We start from the raw sequence: 12,115 nt of genomic DNA on the forward strand, positions 1-12,115 counted from the left end.
TTTACATGCCAAGTTTTTTTAATTTTTTAATAATATTTTATTTCAAAAGTTCAATACAATATAATTGCATGTTCAGATGCTTCATTACAGTTCTGCAAAAATACCTTACAGTATAAAAATAATAAAAAAAAAAATTATAAAATATACAACAAATAAACTGTAAAGAAAGGAAAAGATGAATAAAAACAAAACAAAATAAAAAAAACAAACAAAAAACATTCAGGGTCTGATAAACAATTGGAATACATTAGAAATGTCTAAACAATTGAATAGTTTTGTTCAATTTATATACATGGCAAGTAAATATCCACTTAGATATGACCTGACAGAAACAGTCCAACTCTCGCACACCAACTCTCGCGAGAGGACACTGCGCCCATAAAGACTATGGACGTCGGTGGTAACGGTGGTGGGCTTCCTGTAAACAATAAACAGAGAGCTATGCTACCTAACAAAACCAGGGGCGAGTTCACCCGCAACACGAGGAAAGATTCAGAGGTACGTACACATTAGTTTGTTATTCATTTAACAGCTGACTGATCATAAAGACACGAGGCCTTTCTGCTGCTGTAACTCACAGTAGCCATGGCTACCGACTAGCTCTGTCAGCTAGCTCTAACTAGTATTACATGACTCTGTGAGATAGACTAACCACAGAAACTCATGCTGGTGGAAGAGTTGAAGTAATGCATCTATATTTGTGCAGTGTTTCCTTTCTAGTTCAGTTGTTTCATGTTGAACAGTCAGTGTAGTTTAGCAGAGGCTGGCTAGCTGATGCTAGCTAGTCACAGGCCAGACTGAGCTGTCTGTCTGCGACCTGTTGAACACTGTCTCCTAAATCCTGTCTGCTGCTTCTCTCTAATGCATTGGGTTAGGGTGTTAATGTTCCTTTATTATATAGTTATATATATGTACACCATGGAGCCCTCATAAAACCTATAAAGAAAACAAAGTGAGTGCTTTCTGTCATGACTCAGTGGGAGGTTTCTGCTGAATATATAATAAATAATCAGACAATAACATAAGATATTACAGATAAAACCAGTGGAAATGTGATTCAGAGGGATTTCTCCATTTGCCATAAACTGATGCATGATCAACAGTCTTGTAAATGACGTCTTACAGTGTTGGAGGAAGTTAAAATGGAAACACTACAATGTAAAATACACTCTTTTGCATTCAAAATGTTACTTAGGTAAAAGTTCATTAGAGCTGGGCAATATATCGATGTTATATCGATATCGTGATATGAGACTACTAGATAGCTAGTTGATGTTAGCTAGTCACAGGCCAGATTGAGCTGTCTGTCTGTCAGGAGTCCAGCTGAGACCTGTTGAACACACAGTCTCCTAAATCCTTTTAGTTTGCTTCTTCTCTCTAGTGCATTGCTCTGGAGTGTTTCATAATATAGTTATATATATGTACACCATGGAGCCCTCATAAAACCTATAAAGAAAGCAAAGTGAGTCAGGGCTTTCTATCATGACTCAGTGGGAGGTTCCTGCTGAATTCATATAATTCAATAAAATCACCTCCAGAATTCATGTTTTCATGCTTTGACCTCTTGTAATCTTTTGAATAATCAGACAATAACATATTAGAGATATTAGAATCACAGCTAAAACCAGTGGAAATGTAATTCAGAGGGATTTCTCCATTTGCCATAAACTGATGCTGATTTTGTTAATAGTCTGTTTATTGTCAATACTGTATATACTGCTCCTATTTTTATACTTCCTTCTATTTAAATGGTTCATATTTTGAAACACTTTGTTTAGCTCTTTTTTACTGTGTTAGCTGATGCATCTTGTTTTTTACACTATTCCCTTTGCTGTTGTACACTGCACATTTCCCCACTGCGGGACTAATAAAGGAATATCTTATCTTATCTTATCTTTAAAATGTTACTTAGGTAGAAAAACATTAGAGCAGGGCAATATATCGATATCGTGATATGAGACTAGATATCATCTCAGATTTCGGGTATGTAATATAGTAATATGGCAAAAGTAAGTGTTGTCCTTTCCTGGTTTTAAAGGCTACTTTACAGTAAAGCGATGTAATTTTTTTAACTTACATGTTCCATTATTTCCCTTTACCCACTTAGTCATTATATCGACATTACTGATGATTATTTATCAAAAATCTCATGGAGTAAATATTTTGTGAAAGCACCAATGGTCGACCCTACAATATCGTTGCAATGATATTTGATTTTCTCCTTATCGCCCAGCCCTAAAGTACATACATTTCTATCAGCAAAACTAGTATTGAAAGTTAAAAGTAGTCATAATACCTACGACTGGCCCCTTTCATTGTTTTTTGTTATTATGCATATTCTAGTTTTGGATTATTATTAATGTTACCTTAAGGTATAAGCAGGTTTTTAATGGCGCAGCTGGTCCTGGTGGCGTTGATTTTAACTGCAACCTAACCTATAATGTTGCATTATATTGTATATAACGATCATATATTTATATATATATGTGGTTGGTTTATAATGGTAGCTATCTGTCAAAACAATGCAGTTTGTAGTCACTAGTACTCTAAAGTACTAATTTCTTTAATCATAAGGGCATAAAATGTGTCATGTGTTGTGCACAGGGGCTGTGTGAGTCTCCAGACCTCGAGTTTGAGTATGCTGATACAGACAAGTGGGCTGCCGAGTTGTCAGGTGTGTGCGGTCATCATGGACACTGAGACTCCTTTTTGTTCCCCTGAATTTTATTCTTTCAACATATAGTGTGTGTTCAGATTATTTATATATTTATTATGTATGTTTCAGAGCTGTACAGTTATACTGAAGGACCAGAGTTTACTACCAATAGGAAGTGCTTTGAGGTCGAATTCAAAACACATGGTATGTAGTTCACCTTACATGTACTCAGTCATATTTATTACATCTAAGATGAAGAAGGTATATATATGTATATATATATGTGTATATATATATATTACATTAATGATCTCCACCTCTTTTGTGTCTTAGTTTCTGAAAAGAAGTGGACAGAGCTGGATGATGCTCAGCACAGAGCTCACGCCATGCGCCTGTTGGACGGTCTGGAGATGATTGCGCGGGAGAAGAGGCTGAAGGTTGCCAGAGCCATTCTTTACATGGCCCAGGGTCAGTCCACATCATTTTAAACTGGTTTAGCATGAATTGATTTTGTAGAGAGTGAAATCTTGCCATGAGGGGCATTGATCAAGGAGGCTCTCTTTGGTTTCCTCTCTGTATTGTTTCTCTCCAGGAACCTTTGCAGAGTGCAGCTCTGAGGCTGAAGTGCAGTACTGGATGAGGTACAATATCTTTCTACTGCTGGATGTGGGGACCTTCTCTGCTCTGGTGGAGCTGCTCAACATGGAGATTGAGTATGTACTCCATCAGTTTTCTAGACACGTAGAAGCCATCCTAAATTGATTATTTACAAGATGTTAGTCGGGAAAACAATCTACTTACATTCAAAAGTGATGCTAAAATCAACTTTAGCGTTGTCAGACCACAGAGATCAAAAAAAAAATTGTAGGTTGGCTTTGCAAGGCTACAAGTTAATACATTTTCTGATGTAAAATAATCTGTCTGGAGAAAAGCATACGAGTATTTACAGTATATTCTCCCCTTCAGCAACAGTGCTGCCTGCAGTAGTGCTGTCAGGAAACCAGCCATCTCCCTCGCAGACAGCACAGATCTCAGAGTGCTGCTCAACATCATGTACCTGATGGTGGAAACGATACAACAGGACGACCCGGCTGACAAACCTGAATGGAAAGTCATCAGGGAAACCTTCAGAGCAGAACTGGGTACGTTTTTATCAGTGTCAAAAGCTGCAGTCATGCCACCGACATAAACAAACCTTGCAAGGTGAACTAATTCCACTCCACCTCTCTAATCCAGGATCTCCTATGTTCAACAACGAGCCCATCTCCGTCATGCTCTTCGGCATGGTTACCAAGTTCTGCAGCGGTCACGCCCCTCACTTCCCAATGAAGAAGGTGTTGCTGCTGTTGTGGAAGAGCGTACTGGTGAGACACATTCACATGATCTCACAACAACAGAAAGTATAATCTGAAGTTAAGAGACAAATTAAAATGCTATCTTCTGTTTCAGTTCACACTCGGAGGGTTTGAGCAGCTCCAAAGCATAAAGGTTCATAAGCGTGACGAGCTGAGTCTCCCCCCGCTCCCAGAGGACAGCATTCGAGTCATTCGCAGCATGAGGGCTGCTTCTCCTCCTGCGTCTGCGTCCGACCTCATCGAGCAGCAGCAGAAACGGGCGCGCCGCGAACACAAGGTAGACATTACTGCTGCTCCCTGCTCTCTAACCAAACACAGTGTACGTTAAAGAATCATTGCCTTGACTGTAGATCAACCCCTGTCTGCCAGTGGTGCAAAATTATGACAGTTTATTGAGTGTATTATTATTAACCCAGTTAGGATCAGAGGTGTGGACTTGAGTCACAGTACTGAAACTCAACTTGCAACTCCAGTGACTCGTGACTTCACTTGGACTTGAGCCTTTTGACTTGAAAATACTAGATACCTTTCCCCAAACCCAAAGATTAAAAAGTATGTCACAGTGTTCAAGCTAGTTAGTTAGTTAAACTATGACTATCAGAGAAAGAAACCTCTCCAAGCGTGGCGTTTTTACTAAATTTGCATAAAGTTTGCCACAAAGATTTAGCACCGTAGCAACATGACACATCTTCAGTCGATATTTGGCTATGCTCCATCCATAGTAGGGAAAGAGTAATGTGAACTGAACAGCTCTAAGAGACATTTACGACCATTTAAAACAGATTCTGAATACTGTTATTTTTCATTAGGGCAGTTGTCAGATTATTGCAGTTCCAAAACTGCTACATTTTGTCCATGTCAGTATTTATTTGTTTGCACTATTTGCATTGTTTACAACACTTGACTTCTATATATATGTTTTATTTATTATTTTATTGTTGGTCATTGGTGCTTTTTATATATATATATTTATATAATATTTATTTATACACCTATTTTTTTTACATACTTGTGTACATAACAGTCCTGTCTATTCTTTACCCTTATTGATCCAGCTTTGTTGTCCTTGTTCTTAGCTGTTATTTCTATTTCTGTGTAAGTACATTGAAAGAGATGCAAAAAGTCAAATTCCTTGTATATGCACAAGTACTTGGTAAATAAATCTGATTCTGATTTAGACATGAGTTGATATAATAATCTGTACATAATGCATCTTACCAGATTTTAGTAATAATACCTTCATGCTGCCTTCTTCGTGCCATTAAGTGCCTGTGTTTGTGAGCACACATGTTGATCACTTTTCCACATTCAGTGGCTCCTGGATACAGTGTGATATTATATTTTCTACCTGTTGCCCCTTCATAGATCTGCTCCACTCACAGTGTGTCTTCACCATTTCCTCGTTTCTCACACAGGCGTTGATCAAACAGGACAATCTCGACGCGTTCAACGAAAAGGATCCATACAAGGCCGACGACTCCCGCGAGGATGAGGACGACAACGATGACAATGACAACTCTATAGAGGTGGAGACTTTCCCTATGGAGAGGGACGAGGTGATGCCTCCGCCTATTCCTCAGCCTCCGTCAGAGAGGGTGTCCTTCCCCAAAGGACTGCCGTGGGCTCCTAAAGTCAGGTATTTATCGATTCCTTCCTCGTGTACACAAATCTAGAAAGAAACTCATGAAGATTGGGGTCTGTTTTGTTTTGACATTATTGTTTTTACTCCAACAGGGAAAAGGACATTGAAAACTTCTTGGAATCAAGTAGAAGTAAATTTATCGGTTACACACTTGGAAAGTAAGTTTTCTCCCCGTTTGCTTTGAATAAAAAGATGAGACTGACGTTTTATACTACGACTGCGTTGTTTGTACTGATGTTATTCTTGTGCATGTCCCGCAGTGACACAGACACAGTTGTTGGCTTGCCCCGGCCAATTCACGAGAGCATAAAGACGTTAAAGCAGGTACTGCATTTGCCGTCCACTATATTTAATAAATTATGTTTTTCACCTAGAGGATATTCTAAATGGCAACAGTGCTGCCAGATTTACACATAATACATGATAAGTTTTCATCTTTTTTTCAGCACAAGTACGTCTCCATCGCTGAGATACAGATTTCAAAGGAGGATGATTTTCAGAAAACCCCTCTGTCTGGGGTAAGTGGGACCAAATACATTAATAATTCACATATATATATAACCTGTTGGCCTGGAATTATTATTATATCTGAAGATAGAAGACATCTTGATTTGTTAACTCTTCCAGCCTCAACCTGCCCAACTAACAAAAGAATATAAAATGTTTTTTTGCTATCATGCTCTTAAAAGTAGTCTTAAGTTTTAACTATAAAGTGTACATTACTCTTGCTCTCCAACATCTTGGCATTATGCAGTAGTTAAGATCCTTTCCCATGTGTTTCTAAATGAGCAATACAATGCACTGACTTCACACATTAGAGGATGAGGTTAAGTCTTTACTCTTTCTTCTGGTTCAGGACAGCAGAAGTTTTAAGACCAAACTGTCTTGGGGTGTCACGGTGATGTTGTTTTGTCTCTTGTTTTCTCACTCCTCCTCGTCATCAGGGTGAAGAGGATGTGGAGATGTCCTCCGTTGAGCTGCTCTATCAGGGAATTCTGCCCAGTTTGCCTCAATACATGGTTAGTGCTGTTTGGGCTCGGGTATACTTTACACTGTGGTACTGTGGATCATATCACATGACTCAATGCATTTCGCTTAACACAGCATTTATTATTTACGCTTTCATATGTTTTATAGGGCTAAATGTTTCTGTTTTTAGGACCATACAATTAATCTATTGAAATCTTAATATTGTGCCTACTGCAATTTTCGTACAGCGAGCTGGTCATTGTTGTGAAATAAACCCCTTCAAGGCGTCAGTGGACCCCGCCTGTTTGGGTTTATTTTCACAACAATGACTGGCTCGCTGTACATTATCCCTTACTTAACCTATCCCTCTAGCCTCTCAAACCCAGAGATGCTCACAAGTCCTTTTTTCAAGTCCAAATCAAGCCTCAAGTCATTGTGTGTGCGACTTAAGCGTGACTCGAGTCCCATCTCTGTCAGACTGTAACTAACTCCGTGGTGTCTCTCTGAATGTCAGATCGCTCTGCTGAAGATCCTGCTCGCAGCAGCTCCGACCTCCAAAGCCAAGACGGACTCCATCAACATCCTTGCAGACGTGCTGCCGGAGGAAATGCCGTAAGTGATACAGGGCAGCTTTGCCAGTTTCTTCTACAGTGCAACATCATGTTCTGAACTTTAGTAACAATTTTAGATTTATGTCTGAATTACTTTTTAATGGAGATATACAGATTTAAGATTGCATAGCCACAGGTCTGGTTAGCAGGCTTGAGAAGATTTTAAATTCAATTTGAACATAATAGAAATCAAAGGTTGTCTGACCTGAATAAACCACATCAGAGTAAACTGACTGTGTGACGCTTGCAGGACCACGGTGTTGCAAAGCATGAAACTTGGTGTTGATGTCAATCGACACAAAGAGATCATCGTGAAGGCCATCTCTGCCATCCTGCTGCTGCTCCTGAAACACTTCAAACTGAACCACATCTACCAGGTATGGACGCCACACACTTGTTATTTCGCAAGTCACAATTACGTTTAACTGTATAAGATATTTCCCTTAATATTTTAAAAAGATTAAGGGCGCTTTCATATTAGGTACGATTGATCCGTACCGTGCCAGAGTACGATTGTCCCCCCCTCTCTGCTCAGCTTTCATATTAGTAAAGTTGTTCCATACCCGAGTACACTTGCGTCATCATCCACGTGTATTTGTTCATGTTGAAATCAGCTCTTCTAGTAGTTATAAAAAAACATTGCCCGATGCCAATGCCTACTATAGTTTATATTTTAAGGATCCTCTGGCCGGCCTTCCTGCTTTATCACCCATGGCCGTGCACTTCAGAGGATGAGATCGGCGCATGCTGCGAGCATATACAGATATAGATATGAAACAGTTTTATATCTATGTATACAGATTTCAGAGTAGAAAAAAGCCTGCCCTTTCAAAACTACTCGCTGACTGCTAACGTTACTCATGTTAAATAGCGGTCCACTTCTGTGTTTCGGTACAGTTGGCTTTCACACCTGATGCGAACCGTACCCAAGTACACATGATCCGTGTCCGAGACCACCTTTTCAAGTAGACTCGAGTACGGATTGTCGAACCGTGCTCGAGTACGGTACGGAGCGTTCACACTAATCAAACGAACTGGACTTTGGGGACGAGTATACTCGGATCTGGGCCCGGGTCCCTGATGTGAAAGCATCCTAAAGCAACTCTTGATCTCATTCTAAATATCCTTCTTAACTGAACGTGTCTTTGTATGCTTATCTCATAGTTTGAGTACATGGCTCAACACCTGGTGTTCGCCAACTGCATCCCGCTCATTCTCAAGTTCTTCAACCAGAACATCATGTCTTACATCACAGCTAAAAACAGGTACTTTCAGGGCCTCTTTAAATAACAAAAAACATGACTCTCATTTGCAATAAACATCAGTGAAGTGTACTTAAATTGCCTTTATTTCTCTCAATTTTCTTTCCCTGATAGCATCTCAGTACTTGACTTTCCATATTGTGTGGTGCATGAGCTCCCGGAGTTAACCGCAGAGAGTTTGGTGAGTGTTCAGTTGTTTTATAGTTGTCACCATCTGATTAAGCAGACGCGGAATTTAAGTATATTTTTGAATGTGGATATTTTGTCTGTTACAGGAAGCAGGAGACACCAATCAGTTTTGCTGGAGGAATCTGTTCTCCTGTATTAACCTGCTGAGGATCCTCAACAAGCTGACCAAGTGGAAGCACTCCAGAACAATGGTGAGGGCAAGTCTCATCAAGTAACATTTATCGTGATGGATCGTATCACGTTTCCTCGAGTGAAAAATATAATGTTTGAGTTTTCAACGCTCATCTCTTCCCTCACAGATGCTGGTGGTGTTTAAGTCCGCTCCCATCCTGAAGAGGGCGCTGAAGGTCAAGCAGGCCATGATGCAGCTTTACGTCCTCAAGCTGCTCAAAGTGCAGACCAAATACCTGGGACGTCAGTGGAGGAAGAGCAACATGAAGACCATGTCTGCCATTTATCAGAAGGTCCGACATCGGCTCAACGACGACTGGGCCTACGGGAACGGTGAGTGGAAACACAAACAAATGATTCAATGGTATTGGAAGCTTTGGCTGGAGAAGGAAGGAGAATAAAATAAAAGCTGTGATGAATATATTTTTCATTGCATTGTAGTGTGTGTATATTATTGATGTGCAGTACATTTCCTGTTGTTCGCAGTGATATGTATTTGGTCCTAATTAGAGCTGACACAATTAGGAGATTAATCGATCAGTCGACTGACAGGAAATTAATCAGCACCTATTCTGATAGGATGGCGAAAAATTCACAGGTTACAGCCTCTTAAATGTGAATATTTCTGGTTTTCTTTGGGCTTTGGACTGTTGGTCAGACAAAACAAGCTGTTTACCTATTTCAGCTTGGGTTTAGGGAATTATGTTGGTATTTTTCACTGACATTTTATAGGCCAAACAATTGAAGAGATGAGCATCAGATTAATCGGTAATGAAAATAATTGTTAGTTGCCGTCCAAATCAAGGTCAGACATGTTGGAAACACTCACTGAGTTGTATTTCCACTCAGAGCAGGTTAAAGTGCAGTCATTTATTTATTTTCTTCTATTTTTATTTTTAATTTTATGTAGTATTTATACATATTTTTTTCTTTATGATTTTATTTATTTATTTATTGTTATATTTTTCTCTCTCTTTTTTTTCATTATACACCGGTGTGTATATATATATATATATATATATATATATATATATATATATATATATATATATATATATATATATTTAACTTTTCCATATTTCTGTTTTTTTGTTTTGTTTTAGTTGTTTTTAAATATTATTTTATTGTCTTTTTTCTTTTTGGGGGATTATTGTACCCATGTGCGACTGGCAAATAAGAGCCCGTTTTTGGGCAGATATGCGTGAATTATATACGTGGATTTAAAAAAAAAAAAAAGAATACCATGTTTGTATCCTTATGTTAGAATGATCCGTGTCCAGTATTACAGATTTATGTAAATGCTGATTTGCCGTCATAGTCAATCTAACCCCCAGTATTAAAGAATATAAATTTAATCCCATAAAAAGTGCACTGAATATGAACCGCTGTTTGTCGTCCTGGAGCAGATCTGGACGCTCGTCCCTGGGACTTCCAGGCCGAGGAGTGTGCTCTGCGGGCCAACATCGAACGCTTCAACAGCCGCCGCTACGACAAGAGCCACATTAACCCGGACTTCCTGCCTGTGGACAACTGTCTGCAGAGCGTCCTGGGACAACGGGTGGACCTGCCCGAGGACTTCCAAATGAACTACGACCTTTGGCTGGAGCGGGAGGTCTTCTCCAAACCTATTTCCTGGGAAGAACTGCTACAGTGAGAATCAACGACTTTTATAATAAAATTGTTCAATCAGGAGTTCAGACCAACACCAACGGTGCTCTCAGCATTATGTTACATGTTCTGATGGATGGATTTCATGCTCTAAAGGTTACAATCATCATGTTTTACAGTTTGATCGCCGCTCCAAACACGTGACGAACTATTGAGACACACTAATGCCACCCAGTTGTATTTTTTTAATGAAACCGTGCTGAATCTTGCTCCACATGTGGACTGAAACCCAACCCGTACCTTTACATATACAGGTGTTTGCTCCGTGTGCCTCTTAACTGGAGGTCAGTGAGTTTTAACTTGAAGCACTACATGACAGTTTGTTCTTACTTTTAAAGAGATTTATTTGGAGTAAATTTTATGTATTAACTGGTAAGACTTTAACAAAGGTGTGTTGAGGCAGCATATTTAAGATGTTAATAAACATATAACATTCCCTGGTACATCTCATGTCTTCAGAAAGATGAGAGGAACGGGGTTGGGGGGCTTTTTAGTCTGTATGTACAAATAAAGATGTGTATTACATTTTAATAGTTATCACCTGACGGGGACAAACTTCTGTTCACCTGACTTAACCTTTGTTGTTCTGCTGCATTTGCAAATTATTTAAATTTTATTTGCATTATTCTGAGTGCTGCCTACACAGCTTTACTCTGGGACCATGGAGGTGACGATTCAGACCTGAATGGACGTGACAATACAGCCTTGATTTTCTTTTCTTTTTTTAAACTAAAGTAACTCATTAGTATCTTAATTTGCTTTGTTGTGTGGAAAAATGGTTGCACATGTTCACATAATGTGGTTGTGTGTGAGAGAAAAGAGAAACATTAAAGTTTCTGGTTTGGGATCAGTGGTTTCTGAGCTTCACTCATCTGACAGCTGTTCTGAACGGGATCATTTCCAGTTACAGAACCAGTTTCCTGTCTTTTTCTACTTTCCAGCTTTGTTTTTGTTGTTTTATTATAAAGCTTAAGGAAATGAGAATACATGTAAATTGTGAAACTTATTTATCATGGGTTTGTCTTTGTTTTACATGGACTTAAATACTGTAATAAAATTATACTGTCATTAATTTATTGCATGGCATTTATTTTCCTTTTTTTAAAGATAATTATTTTGCCTTTTTTTGATAGTGGCAGTAGAGATACAGACGGGAAATGTGGAGGATTGTTAAAGTCTGTTAAATTGAGTTTCTCGGCTGTTCTCAACATGAACGTCAATGACTGTAAGACAGACTTAACCACTTGAACGCCACGCATATCATGTACACGACTTCCCAACTCGTAAACACAAACATGACCCCATTTGAAGGCACCAGTTGAAACAGGAAATACAGAAAGTTTACCTTACAGGAAGTAAACTTGGACCAAAGCTGTTGCCCTAGCAACATAATGCCAATGAAAAGGTCTAGTATATAACAAAAGTCTAATAACAAAGTCTATACCATAGATATAAAACAGACATTTTCATTGGCATTCTGTTGCTAGGGCAACAGCTTTGGTCCAAGTTTACTTCCTGTCAGCTACTAATCATTGAAACAGGAAATACAAAAGGTGTAGATGACAGGAAGTAATCTTGGACCAAAGCTGTTG

The 12,115-nt window shown here is 39.0% G+C and overlaps 1 protein-coding gene across 1 annotated transcript; it reads left to right on the forward strand.

Moving 5' to 3' along the window:
- Window positions 1-342: 342 nt before the first annotated feature.
- On the forward strand, window positions 343-11,598 carry strip1 (striatin interacting protein 1). The gene is made up of 20 exons (XM_037778282.1): window positions 343-498; window positions 2,605-2,674; window positions 2,786-2,860; window positions 2,990-3,124; window positions 3,249-3,369; window positions 3,623-3,798; window positions 3,893-4,020; window positions 4,106-4,288; window positions 5,427-5,647; window positions 5,746-5,811; window positions 5,914-5,977; window positions 6,100-6,171; window positions 6,598-6,672; window positions 7,137-7,234; window positions 7,484-7,610; window positions 8,398-8,498; window positions 8,610-8,676; window positions 8,771-8,875; window positions 8,984-9,188; window positions 10,262-11,598. Exons 1-20 carry the CDS (start codon window positions 388-390, stop codon window positions 10,507-10,509), a joined length of 2,448 nt encoding a protein of 815 aa, XP_037634210.1. The 5' UTR covers window positions 343-387; the 3' UTR covers window positions 10,510-11,598.
- Window positions 11,599-12,115: the final 517 nt, after the last annotated feature.

This window comes from Sebastes umbrosus, chromosome 1 (assembly GCF_015220745.1).
Source record: "Sebastes umbrosus isolate fSebUmb1 chromosome 1, fSebUmb1.pri, whole genome shotgun sequence".
NCBI lineage: Eukaryota > Metazoa > Chordata > Actinopteri > Perciformes > Sebastidae > Sebastes > Sebastes umbrosus.